Genomic DNA, 13,741 nt, shown 5'->3' with positions numbered 1-13,741 from the left:
TGTTGCCTGCAGGAAGGGGCAGAGATCAGAATCACACCCAAGCCATCGGTTCCCGAATCCGTACTTGAACCACTGTGAGATCCCTAGTTGATGTGGGAGGCAAACAGGCCGGGGAAGTTGGACCTGAGGGCTATGGCTAGTATGCAGCATGGCTGAGGCCCAGGCCTCAGGCTCCTGACTTCTGAGCCTGTGCCCTGCCCTGTGTTACTTGGGCAAACATGGCTTCCCCACATGTCCCTCCTCTGACCCTAAGTCCAAGTGAGGATGAGGAGCCTCCAGAAATGCCTCTGTTGCGAGAAGTGCTTCTGGGGGAGGTAGAAACAGCTGTGTTTATGTCCCTGACCTCTGCTGACTGCTGTGTAAGTGGGCAGATGTCAGCCTCTCTGTGCCTCTGTCTTGGCATTTATAGAATGAAAGGCACGACAGTGAGTACTGCATGGGACTGCGGGGAGGGTGAAAGGGGCCCACCACATATAGAGCACAGCAGAAGAAGGTATTCATGTGACCTGTTTAGTGGGGAGTCCCTTTCTGAAAGGTGGTCCAGATCACAGCTTCCAAGGAGAGGCATTCCTTCACTTTGCACTTGGGCTACCTGGCGTGGTAACCCTTGGTCCATAAACCTTCTCGAGAGTGTCCCTGCTTGATCCTCTGGGCATTGTGTGGGAACTGAGGCTGTAGTTTCATCAGCTTCTCTCAAGTCTGAGACTCAGACCCTGACACAGGGAAGGACAGCATGGTGCCAAAGAGGAATGGGCTGTGCATGGGCGAGTGCAGTCTGTCATGTCCCTGCTGTGTGACTTCCAGGTGACCCCACCTCCATATGCCTCAGTCCCAGCATCAGGAATTCTGTCAGCTGGGCATGGTGGCTCTTGCCTGTAATCCCAACACTTTGGGAGGTGGAGATGAGAGGGTTGACTGAGTCTAGAGGTTCAAGACCAGCTTGTGCAACTTGGCAAGACCTCATCTCTACAGTAAATAAAAAATTAGCCAGGTATGGTGATGCGCTCCTGTGGTTCCAGCTACTTGGAAGGCTGAGGCAGAAGGATCACCTGAATCTAGCACATTGAGGCTGCCATGGTCGTGATACTCCAGCCTGGGTGACAGAGTGAGACTCTTACTCAGAAAGAAAGAGAGAGAGAGAGGGAGGGAGGGAAGGGAAGGGAAGGAAGGAAAGGAAGGAAGAAAGAAAAAAAGAAAGAAAAATGCTGTCTCCCCTCCAGTACTCTTGAGAATTGAGTGAGGTTGCATCTGTGGAGCTGGCCATTGAGTGCTGTTGTTTTCCTAGCCATGTTTCCTGGCAGGGAAGGAGATTGGTTTCCCTTTGGGTTCTCCCTTTGGGGATTGGAGGTACTTAAGCACCGGCTTTGGGTGGGAGCTCTCCTTTGCCCTAGACACCATGTTGCAAACCCTTGATCAGTGTCCTGGACAGAGGCCCTCGCTTTTCCTCTGGAATTCTGAGTGCTGCAACCTTGCAACCTTGGTCCAGTTGGAACAGGATTGGAGACTTGTCAGGAGATGGTAGAGCCCCAGTTACCCCCGACCAACCCCTAGCATTGCCATGGGTTCTCAGGGCTCCTTGTGAGATGGGTAGCTTGAGCCAGGGTAGTGGCATAGGTCCAGGCCCCAGCAGTGTCATCAGCACCTTCCACGAGCTGAGTGCTTTCTGTGCCAGGCCCTGTGTGTGGTGCTCTCACGTGCAGCTCACCAGCCTCTTGGCCCCAGTCCACAGGGACAGGGTGAACTGCGAGGCTGACTTGCAGGTGGCAGAGCTGCTCTTGGAATCCCAGCTGGTGTGGCTCCAGAACCCATGTTCCTGATCCTCCTCTGAGTAGCCCTATAAAGCTGCATCTGGTGCTGGTGGTGTGGATGCCCTCTTGTCGTGTACAGGACGCTGTCAAGGGACCATGCTCTTCTCTCTGCCCCTCTTTGTAAACAAAGCTGGTATCACACGGTGCATCTTAGTCTGCAACCTGCCACTGTCGTCATGTGGTAGTCTCTAGATTTTTGTGTATGAGCAAGATAGATTTCTCCTTTTAATATATCCTCTGTATCTCTTAGGATATCTGTGAATTTTTTCCCCCCAATCCACCATCTTATGCTCAGTCAGCATTTTAAAATTTCTCAGAGAACAACTGTATCTGATAAAGTGTCTCATGGGATCTGTTCCTATTCCCCCACTTAAAAAAAAAACACACAAGAATATTAATGCAGAGACGGATTTGGGCTTTAACTTGTTCCAAAGGGAGCACGGGTTAAAATAAGTTGAGAAATACTGGCTTGAGATATTGGCTCAGGGAGGGAAGAAGCCAGTACTGCTCTGCTTGGGTGTGCACTGGGCTTCACTGTGCACTGGTCCTGGGGCACTTGGACTTGGGCTGCATCGCTTATTCATTATCTAAATACCTCCCAACTTCCCTCCCTAGGATTTAGGGGCATATCATGTTCAAAGCAGTTGGATATCCCTGCCCTTATGGGGTGGACATAGATGGCTTATGGGGAGCTAGGACTCTGCTTGGGTGCTGAGCAGCATGCTAGCATTTGGTGTTTATGCATCTGTCTTACAAAACATGATACGATATTCATGCATTTTTGTCTTACAAGCATCATCTCTCGGGCAAGTGAAGTCAGTGTGAGAAGGCAGAGCCTCCATGCACTCACTGGGACCTCTGAGCATAGTTGCTGCTGGGCTCAACAAGCCATGGAGCTAAGCAAGGACTGCCCTCTGCCCTGGGAGAGCCACAGGCCTTTTGTGATTCCAGCTACCAGGCTTGGAGCAGCTACTGCGTTTTTCTTGAATTTGGTGCCTCAGTTTCCTTCTTTATAAGAGTGCTCTGTGAGTGTTTGTTAGAAGACTCCTCCTTGTACCCTGACTCCCAGTTCCCTTCCCTGGAGGCATTCAGGGCCCTAGATCGTGATTGCTCATCCGGAAATATTCGTGCTTATGTGAGCCTGTGTGTGCAGAAATGTCATCATTGCCCAACTCCAGTAGCACAGCCCTTCACATTGTTCTTCTGCACCTTCCTTTTCTCGTTTAAGATGTACTAGGTCATTCCGAGTCAGTGTGTAGACGTGCCTTTCTTCCTCTCAGCTGCAAAATGTCTCATCATGTAGATGCTTTGCATTCATTCTTACAACATTCTGTATGTGAGCACTGCCATCATATTTCATCAAATCTAAGATGCTGCTATCATCTAGGAGACACTATTATTTCATATAATTTCAAGAAAAAGCCATGCCTAGTAAATCAAGACAGGTCACCAAGTATAAGATGCTTCTGCACTCTAGCGGTGTCACACATGGTCACTACCTTGCTCCCTGATTTCAGGTGGCCCTCAGGCCAGGCCACTCCTGGGAAATCAGTGCGTCTCAGGGCTGATGAAAGAAGTAGTTTTGTGTGAAATACATGGAAACAGAGACTTGGAAGGAGTACATACAGCCCAGCAGGGGGGACTGACTCAGATCTGAAGTCTAGTCCTGACCACTTGTTCCCTGCTTGACCTTGGGTAGGGGCCTCGGAGCCTTATAGCACAGGTGCAGTGATGCTTGCCCTCTGGGGTGGGGATGATTCCGGAGGGCATGTATGAGGGGCTTGGCTTATTCTTGGCTTCTGTTGGAGCTGGCTGCACTCACTGTGGCTTATTTAAATCACTAGGATTTGGGAGATAGCCTGCCTGAACTCTTTGAATTTTCTCATTCTTAGTGAACATTTTATTTTCCCCACTCATCATATGGCTGTTTTCTAGACATGAGCGTGAACAGTTCAAACTGTTTTGGGTTGAACCACCTAATTATTGTGTAGTAGATCAAAAATGAGGGGATATGGTCAGTTTAGTATCATTCAGCCTAATATGTATATATTTTTGGTCTCTGGTCATTTTCTGTTATTAGGACAATTTACAGGTATCAGAAGAAAATTCTTTCCCAGCGAGTTCTAAATCATGAGTGAGATAACTAGTTTGTTGTTCTTCAACCAGGGTCCTTTTTGCTGAGACCTGCTTCCTGTCCACCATCTTTTCTGGGCTGCCAGGACCTCTGTCCTTGCCACGCCAAGAACAGGCCAAGCCCCTCATATGTGCCCTCCGGAATCATCCCTACCCCAGAGGGCAAGCATCACTGCACCTGTGCTATAAGGCCCCTGAGGCCCCTACTCAAGGTCAAGCAGGGAACAAGTGGCTGGGACTGGACTTCGAATCTGAGCTAGTCCCCCCTGCTGGGCTGTATGTACTCCTTCCGAGCCTCTGTTTCCATGTGTATCACACAAAACTACTTTTTCCCAGCAGACCATTCTTTCTAGGGAGTCCTGTCAGCTAGCTCTTGCCTTGGAAGATCTTCAGCTGCTTTGGCTCATGAATGCTTCCTTTTACTCTTGGTTTTTCTTTATAAGACATTGGTGACTTACAGACTTGAGCTTGCCATTTGTTCCAGAGGAATTTAGAGGAGCACTGTCTCTTCCTCATTCAAGGCTCTGGGTGGCAGCTCATTCTCAAGGGACTGTGAAGAAAAGTGCTCTCCCCTTTCTGGTCACTTCCTTGCTGCCTGACTTCAGGTGGCCCTCAGGCCAGCCCACTCCTGGGAAATCAGTGATCTTTGTGTGCATGCCACTCTTGCCTTCTGCCACCCATCACAGCCAGAGGTCTGACATTTCACTGAGCTTCCCTGGCTCAGACAGATCTTCCAACATGCCCAAAGGCATTTGGTCATTTGCTTGCCCATTGGATGGGGTGGGCTGGAAGGTGGCACTCAGCCCCAAGGCCCTGAGGCCCAGGACTTGTGGCTCCCCAGGACCCATGGCTCCTGTGTCTGTCCCTGCACAGGGAGGAGTGGATGAGGGCCATCCAGATGGTTGCCAACAGCCTCAAGCAGCGGGGCCCAGGTGAGGACCCCATGGACTACAAGTGTGGCTCTCCCAGTGACTCTTCTGCAGCTGAGGAGATGGAAGTGGCGGTCAGCAAGGCACGGGCCAAAGTGGTAAGTGCGGGGGCAGGTGGCCAGGGGGTGGGGGATGCTAGTCTTCAGGTGCCCCCACCCCAATGCTGGCCCAGCTCCTTTGGTTTTCATGCACAGCATGCAGGAGTTCAGCTTAGAGACGTCATGGCTGCGATGCAGGATGGCATGATTTCAGGTGGTAGTTGCCCCAGGGCCTGCTCTGTGCCTTTGGAGTGAGGGGCATCCCTGAGTGGACCTGCTGCGGCTTCATCCTGGTTGCTTGTGAAGATCTGGCATCCCCCATGTCAGAGCTCTAGGCCCAGTCCCCCTTCCCCCAGGCCCTGTGCCTGGGAGAGGCGTGAGGAGGAGTGCCTGGTCTGAAGGCTTCAGAACAGACAGTTGCTGCCTGGAGCCTCCCTTCCTGCTCTAACCTAAGCCGTTTGGCAACAGTGTCTGTTGGTTTTCCTCTTTCTTTGTTAAAGTTTCCTCCCACGGGCCCTGTGCCAGGTGCTGACTGCCCCTACTCTCTCCCCATCCCTGGCAGACTATGAATGACTTCGACTATCTCAAACTCCTCGGCAAGGGAACCTTTGGCAAAGTCATCTTGGTGCGGGAGAAGGCCACTGGCCGCTACTACGCCATGAAGATCCTGCGGAAGGAGGTTATCATTGCCAAGGTGGGCGCTCTGGGGACTGCTGTTAACTGGCCTCCTTGGGAGCTGCGGTCTGGAGTCTGCCAGGTCTTGGAGCTCTTGTGGGACAGATGCTTTACCTGTGCCCTTTGCTGCTGTAGTTTTATGTCCCCCACATGTCCAGTGCCCCTTGGACTCAGTCCTGGAAGTCCCCAGTCAGAGAAGGGGAGTCTGAGATGCCAAGAGGGGTGGGCCTGCCCACTTAGTCCCCTACTCCCCCTCTGGGCATCCGGAGGATGCCATGGAGAGAGTCTGCCTCCGGGCCTCACCCCGCAGGCAGTCAAGGCCTGAAAGGAGGTTCCTGTGGGGAGGCTGGGACTTGGTTCAGGGCTGTTAGTTGGAGGCTAGGCTGGGAATGGAATTCTCATTTTTCCCTTAAAGTTTTTGTAATGGAAGATTTGAAACCCATATACAAAATTTTAAAAAGAAAATAAATATAATGAACTTCCATGTTGCCATCACCTAGTTTCAACAGTTGTTAATGTATGGCTAATCTTGTTACAGTAGCCCTGCCCTCCCTTTTTTCGGTCTGGAATATTTTAAGACATTGTATTGTTTCACCTATATTCATACTTACACGTGTTTTGTAACAGAGGAGGATTTAAGAATATGATCGTGTAGTGCTGTGATCATTTCCAGCAGATTTACCTGCTAATTCCTGATGTGATTGGTCCAAGGCAAGGTTTCTCTGCCTCAGCACTGTTGACATTTGGGACCAGATCGTTCTTTGCTGTTGGGCTGTCTTATGCATTGTAGGATTCTGAGCAGCGTCCCTGTCTTCCACTCTCTCAAGCCATAGTAGCCCCCGCAGTTGTGACAATAAAAAATGGCTTTTGACATCCCCATACCAGGGGCCATTTGGACCTTGTCAGTGTCTAAGGTACTGCAGGAATTTCTGGATTTCTGGAGCCCTCCTGATAGCTCTGCTCAACCCCTGGTTACCAAACTTGAACTTGTATTCGAATTGCCCAGAGGGCTTGTGAGACACTCCTGGGCCCACCCTGAGTTTCTGACTCAGTGGGTCTGGGCTGGAGCCCAATAATTTGCATTTTGACAAGTTCCCAGGCTGTGCTTATGCTGCCAGTGTGAGGACCACACCCTGAGAAGGGCTCTCTGCTCTCTACGCTTTGATGAGGTCCAGTTCCTTCTTTGGTTAGGAACTCTTAGAGGTGGTGTTTCCCACATCCTGTGGCAGCACCCCTGTGGCAGGGTCTCAGAATGTCTGCTTGTCCTACTTTTAGGGATGTTACAGCTGGCCCGTGTGTTCAGGTGGCAGCAGCCTGATCCCTCTGTTGTGAAGTCCCATTGACCTTTTTCCCTGTGGTTTTGAGAGAGAGTCATTGATGATACCGTATGGCTCCATTATTCAATGGTCAAGTTCTATGCCTGCCATTCTTTCTACATTTAAGGGTGGGAATGGAACTATATTTCACTAAGACCTTGCTCCCCGTTTCTCAGGTAAGAGTGGGCAGGCACGGTGTTGCCCTCACAACCCCTCACCCACGCTCTGTTTGCAGGATGAAGTTGCTCACACAGTCACTGAGAGCCGGGTCCTCCAGAACACCAGACACCCGTTCCTCACTGTGAGTTGCCCTCCCCTTGACAAGCCAGTGGGACCTCCCCTGACCCATTTGAACAAAGCTCAGGGAAAGAGCCCAAACCTGACACTACAAAGCACAGCTTTGGTGTAGGCCAGGGGGCAGGGCGAGGTGCTGCTGCACTCTTCAGATCATCTGAATCAAGACACGGGGGTTGGGATTGGGGGAGTGGCAGCTTCTTCATAGTTGGTGACTTCATGTAAGCGCCTTAGCCGACTGAAGATAGCACATTACAGGATGGCCTTGGTGAGTGTGGCTGCTGTCTTTATGAGTTAAGTGTCTACCTGGTCGAAGTGGGGATTTTTTTTGCTTTTGTTATAAGATACAATCATAGAAGCCGATTGTGTTGTCTAGACAATCAACTTGAACTGAGTAGATACTTCTTGAGGCTATAGCCTCAATCAAGGCCAGTGGCCATCAGTTAGCCTCATTTGTCTAGGTTGAGGATGGCTTATATGTCATTTCTTTAGTTTCTGTCCAGGTATCCTGATCAGTTACAACACTTGTTCAAATGAAATCTTACGAGGTACCTCAGTGTAGAAGACAGGGAACAATAGAGTTGTCCTGAGCAGAGGGGGTCACTCAAGGGTCTCTGAGGGATGCTCTGTAGGGATTCTTAGTGCACAGTTTGAGAATTACTGTTTGTTGACTCACAGCTTGTCCATCCTGTGTTGGGAGTTGGCTTCCAGGTTGTTACACTCCTAGCCACAGTACACATTGTGTGTGAGTGCGTGTGTGTGTGTGTGCAGGTTGAACATATTTTACTGTTAAAACAAGAGGAAGAGAGAAGTCACACATCTCTGGTTGCACGGAACATACTTTATCCCTGGCTGTGCCTGGTGAGGGCAGAGAAGATGGTTCAGCACAGTGACCCCTGTCCTGACCTCAGAGCCATGACTTGACCTACATACTCCAAAATGCAAAGCTGGGATTTGATCCCCATCACCTGGGCTCCCATGGGCACAGACTGGGGTGGGGAGTATATGTGCAGAATAAGTAGTGTCCCTGCCTCCCAGGCTCAGCAGAGTCCTCCTCCTGCCGACCTTTTACCCTGCCACCTTCATGCCATCCCCAGGCCCTGAAGTATGCCTTCCAGACCCATGACCGCCTGTGCTTTGTGATGGAGTATGCCAACGGTGGAGAGGTGAGCCGCAGCTGCCCTGGCCTCACTTTCAGGGCTCTCCTTCCAGAGTGTGGGGCGAACTGTGGTTGAGATGGAGGGGATGGGGGGAGACCTACTGAATGTCATCTTGCAACCCCCACCTTGGGCAGGTGACCTCAGCTCTATTTTGCAGGTGGTAACTAAGACTCAGAGCGCTTGAGTGGCTTGCCCAAGTACATAGCTAGTGAGTTGCTGGGTCAGGATCCAACCCAGGTCCAGAGAGGTGTGGAGAGGGCTATGAGGGCAGTTGGCTGACCGCACCAGGCAGGAGTCTGTGTGCCCCATGTCCTCCTGAAACTGATAAATTCAGCCATTTCCTGTCTTTGAGTACTCATGCTCACTCTGTCACCCACTCCGCATCTCTTGTGGCCTTCTCTGTGCACACAGGTGTCACACCCTGGGTTGTGACAGGTGATTTTCTTCTTCTGTCTGCTTTGGCCCTGTGGCTTATTATCACTTGCTGTCTGCTTCCTGGCTGACATCCCTCCCCTGCTCCTCTTGGCTCCTTCTGGCTGACCCCCACCCTCTTCCCTTGCTCTTTTCACACATCTGCGCTCTTCTCCACTCACTGTCTCTCATGCGGTCCCTCTTGCTATCACCTGCCAGTTCTTGGAGCAGGTGTCACTGTGCTGGGATAGGGGGCTGGGAGAGTGAGGGCAGTGTGGGCCAGGGCCCTGTCCTTCCTTCCTCTGGGCTGGAGTCTGACCTCCTCTCCCTCCCCTTCCTCGGGCAGCTATTCTTCCACCTGTCCCGGGAGCGCGTCTTTACAGAAGAGCGGGCCCGGTTTTATGGTGCAGAGATTGTCTCAGCTCTTGAGTACTTACACTCACGGGACGTGGTGTACCGTGACATCAAGGTAAGCGGGGAGGGGGTAGCACGAACACACAGAGGGTCTAGGTTGGCCTGTGGCTCACATGGAACTCACCCCAGGGAGGTGGGGCCCTCTGCCCTCATCTGCCAAGCACCCGCCACGGTTCAGGGTGGTGGTTCTGTAGCAAGCACCCTGTGGAGGGGCGTTCTCCCAGCCTCCCGTAACCGCTTTCCAAGCTGCTGGTGGAGGTTGGCGCAAGCCCTGATTCAGTTGGCGCAAGCCCTGATTTAGGAGATAGCTTGGCAGTGTCCACCAAAGCCGAGCTCTAGCCATCTGCCCTAGCTGTGTGCATGGCAGAAACAGGGACATTATTCATCTCAGAAGGCATCCCCACGTGCTCAGAGGAGCAAGATTCTGATCAGCTCAAACTGGAACAACCCAAGTATCCACTGTCAGATCCCTGTGGGATAGTCACACCGTGGGGTGTGATGCAGCTCAAAGAACAAGCTACAGCTGCGTCCCACAGCATGGGTACCTCCTGCAGGCTAATGTTGAGGGGAGGCCAGCACAGATGAGGTGAGCCTACTTAGTGCAGGTGTGTGTAGGTAGCACAGATTGTACAGAAAGGCAGGAGTGGAAGCGACATCTTGGTGTGGGGTGGTCGGTGACTGAGTGGGGCACACTGATGTTCTAGCCTGACCTGCTGGAGGTTACACAGAGGCCCCACAAGTTGCCTATTTCTGTTTTATGTGTATGTTCTTTCCTGGTATATATTTCATAGTTTTTTTTTTTTTGAGTTGGAGTCTCACTCTGTCACCCAGACTGGAGAGCAGTGGCACACTCACTGCCACCCCAGCATCAACCTGTTGGGCACCGGCAGTCCTTCCGCCTCAGCCTTCTAGCTAGCCAGAACTATAGGCGCGCGCTACCACACCTGGTGGCTAATTTTTTTCTAATTGTAGAGACGAGGTCTCACCAAGTTTCCCTGGGCTGATCTTGAACCCACAGACTCAGGCAATCCACTCGTCTCGGCCTCCCAAAGTGCTGGGATTATAAGCTGAGCCACTGAACCTGGACTATTTCATAGTTAAAAGACAAAAAGTTTAGGAAAAAAAAGAGAAGATAGCTCAGTGCCCACCACATCTGAACTTAAGAAACCCTGAGGGCAGCAGGTGGGCAGGGCCTGGCTCCCAGCCCCTGACTGGCCATGTCCAGCTACGCTGCAGGGTGGCAGGGTGTGCGCCACAGGGAGCAAGGGCTTAACCGTGTGCTGGGGCCCGTCTGGCGTGGAGTGACTGACATCTAGGAGTGGCATGACAGCTGCTACTCCAGGCCACAACTACCTCGAGGGAAGGGCTCGATGGCAGGAAATCCTGGAGGTCGTGCCCCTGATGCGTTGACTTTTCCAACAGCTGGAAAACCTCATGTTGGACAAAGATGGCCACATCAAGATCACTGACTTTGGTCTGTGCAAAGAGGGCATCAGTGACGGGGCCACCATGAAAACCTTCTGTGGGACCCCGGAGTACCTGGCGCCTGAGGTGTCTGGGCTGGGGGTCATGGGAACATGTGAGGCCAAGGGTGGAGGGCACCCTCAGACCCTAATGTCCCCCTCCCAGACCCTCTGAGTGCAAGAGTGTGATTCCTACACCACCCTGCTGGCCTGAGGGTGGGGGCATGGGCCTGGCCGCTCATTGTCCTTTCCTCCTCAGGTGTTGGAGGACAACGACTATGGCCGGGCGGTGGACTGGTGGGGACTGGGTGTGGTCATGTACGAGATGATGTGTGGCCGCCTGCCCTTCTACAATCAGGACCATGAGCGCCTCTTCGAGCTCATCCTCATGGAGGAGATCCGCTTCCCACGCACGCTCAGCCCCGAGGCCAAGTCCCTGCTTGCTGGGCTGCTCAAGAAGGACCCCAAGCAGAGGTGAGGGCTGGCATCTGCCTGGCCCAGCCCGGTGCCACCTGCTGCCACTGTCCTCTCAGCCTGGAGGGGACAGTGTCCCTAGGTGCCTTTGCTTATGGGGTAACAGTGTGTGTTGTCCCCGCATGGCCCCTGAAAATACCCACAGGGGGCACTAGAGAGCGCTTCCTTGGGCCAGGCCTGTCCTTGGTACTCTCCCTGCATTGCCCTATTTGATGGGGACACTGAGGCACAGGGCAGGCTTTGGTTCACTGAGTTGTATGTGGCAGAGCCAGGATGTGAACCAGCCAGCTGCCAAGGCTGCCCCATCAACTCCTGTTCTGGACTCATGGTGAGCCCAACCTGTGTGACCACGAAGGTCCAGGTTGCCATCTTTCTGGCTCTGACCCTGGGCACCTGTGCCCCCCTCCCAGAGCCTCGGTTTCCTCCTGTGTGAAGTGGTGGTTTGTGGCCAAGACAGAATCGGTAGCGGCTGTGTAGGGCCTGCGTTGCAGGCTCAGGCCTGCCTTTGCCGAAAGCCCGTCTCCCAGAACTCAGCTGCTCCGGGAGGCAGGTGCTGATGGCCGTCTCTGCCCAGGCTTGGTGGGGGGCCCAGCGATGCCAAGGAGGTCATGGAGCACAGGTTCTTCCTCAGCATCAACTGGCAGGACGTGGTACAAAAGAAGGTGAGTCCCCACACCTGCCCCAACTGGAGCCCCCAGGGGCCTGGCCTGCTCCTCAGGGTCCCTGAGTCTGGGCTCCCTTCCTCCGTAGCTCCTGCCACCCTTCAAACCTCAGGTCACATCCGAGGTCGACACAAGGTACTTCGATGATGAATTCACCGCCCAGTCTATCACAATCACACCCCCGGACCGCTGTGAGTGTCTGGGGCCCCCTCACCTTGTGAGCCTGTCTGGGTGGTAGAGGGGTAGGGTGCGCTGACCCAGCTCCTAGAGGACCCTCCAAGGCCACCCTCTCCATGTCTGGACACATAGCTCTAAGATCTGCCCACAGGGCCTTTTGCTGTTGGTTCTCTTGGGACTGGTGAGGATGACCGGGAGCCATTGGCCACAGTATTTATGGAGCTCAGGGAGAGCTCTGGATAGGAGACAGCCCAGGTCTTTGGACCTGGACTGGTTCAGGGGCTACAGCTATTTGAGATCTTACTCTGAACCTAGCCTGGGGCTGAGCTCTGATGGAGACACAGCAGTGACCAAGCCCACCTTGGACCTGTCCCCAGGGAGCTCCCGGGCCAGATGGGGTGACAGCCCAGAGCAATCAGGGCTAGGGTATAGGAGGCCTGGGACTAGGGAAGAAGAAAGGAAGTCCCTAACCTGGACTGCTGGTCGGGAACTTCCTGGAGGAGGAAACATACATGTCAGCTGAGTTGCATTCCTGGCAGAAGTAATGGCATGGGGATGCCAGAAATAGAGCTTGGCCTGGTCAAGGGACAGGCAGCAGTCAGGAAAATAGGAGGGGAGAGGAGAGAGGGCTTGGGGTCAGAGTGTGGGGCCTTGGGGCCCCTGGGAGGCGTGGGGGCTTCTTGCATGGGGAGCCATGAAAGGGCTTGTGCAGAGGGGCAGGGTTGCGTTAGGACTGTAGAAAGTCCCTGGCTTCTTGTGGAAGGTGGGCTGGAGGAGGTGAGGGTGGTGTCCAGGACAGGGCACTGTGCTGGAGAGGCCTGGGCTGGAGAGGCCTGGGAGGTGGTGAGGAGAGGCGGTGGGGTGTAGGAGGCCAAGCACAGGAAACTTCCCGGGCAAGGCTGCCCAGGGCTCTGGCCTCGGAGTGGGGTCGTGGCTGAGGGACTCTGTCAGGAGAGAGGTAGGGGTCCCACAACAGGAGTCTGGGTGGGGATCCCCAGGCCCTCTGCAGGCCAGTCCTGACCTGCCTTCACCAACTCTGCAGATGACAGCCTGGGCTCGCTGGAGCTGGACCAGCGGACCCACTTCCCCCAGTTCTCCTACTCAGCCAGCATCCGCGAGTGAGCACTCTGCCTGCTGCCCCAGGACGCACGCACGGCTGCCATCGCCTGGGTGGCTTTTTAAAGACTTTTAATTTACCTTTTGGTTTGTATCCCCACCCCCGTACACCTCCCAGCCCCATTTCCAGTTCTTCAGTACTCCCAGCCTCGCCCAGCAGTCCCAGCAGCCCCTGCCTCCAGCCTCACCTTTGTGCCAGACTAGTATTTGGGAGACTCACCTGCCCCAGGACCGGGCTGTCGGGTGGCTGGAGAGACCCAGGTTTTAATCCACACAAGCCCCAGTGAGGGGTGAAACGCAGAGCTGCGGGGCCTGTCTGCATTTCTGGCTGGGGTGTTGTGCAGGTCGCCTGCCTACGCGCCGCTGCTTCTGGATGAAGGCTGTCTGCAGTGGGACACAATGCCCAGTGGACGGTGGTGCTGCCTTCCAGGCCCCATTGCCCAGGCTCGGAGAGGCCTGGCATGGGGTGGTCCAACTTCCCCTTGTCCCCTAATGGGGACAGAAAAGCAATAATGTCCAGGGACCCACAGGGGCCCTTGGAAGCTGTGGGATTGGGGGTTAGAACTTCTTCGTGACAGGAGCCAGGTCCTTGGATCTGCATCATGGGGAACAGGAAGGGCCCGGGGTGGGCTCTGCCCCCTGGCCTGCCTCCTCCCTTTCCCCTAAGCTGC

At 53.7% G+C, this 13,741-nt stretch overlaps 1 protein-coding gene across 1 annotated transcript in view; it reads left to right on the top strand.

The window, feature by feature from the left end:
• AKT2 (AKT serine/threonine kinase 2) overlaps positions 1–13,364 on the top strand; it is a 48,029-nt gene extending 34,665 nt beyond the window's left edge. Inside the window, exons 5-14 of the mRNA XM_021714145.1 lie at positions 4,815–4,968; positions 5,471–5,602; positions 7,135–7,200; positions 8,291–8,359; positions 9,111–9,233; positions 10,601–10,729; positions 10,901–11,115; positions 11,690–11,777; positions 11,866–11,968; positions 12,997–13,364. Coding sequence (XP_021569820.1) covers positions 4,815–4,968; positions 5,471–5,602; positions 7,135–7,200; positions 8,291–8,359; positions 9,111–9,233; positions 10,601–10,729; positions 10,901–11,115; positions 11,690–11,777; positions 11,866–11,968; positions 12,997–13,076 — 1,159 coding nt within the window. The 3' untranslated portion in view covers positions 13,077–13,364. The remainder of the gene's footprint in view (positions 1–4,814; positions 4,969–5,470; positions 5,603–7,134; positions 7,201–8,290; positions 8,360–9,110; positions 9,234–10,600; positions 10,730–10,900; positions 11,116–11,689; positions 11,778–11,865; positions 11,969–12,996) is intronic.
• The last annotated feature ends 377 nt before the right edge of the window (positions 13,365–13,741 follow it).

This window comes from Carlito syrichta, unplaced genomic scaffold, assembly GCF_000164805.1.
Source record: "Carlito syrichta isolate Samal-C Ts95f unplaced genomic scaffold, Tarsius_syrichta-2.0.1 Scaffold94752, whole genome shotgun sequence".
Taxonomy (NCBI): domain Eukaryota; kingdom Metazoa; phylum Chordata; class Mammalia; order Primates; family Tarsiidae; genus Carlito; species Carlito syrichta.
This window is presented reverse-complemented; position numbering and strand designations above follow the sequence as displayed.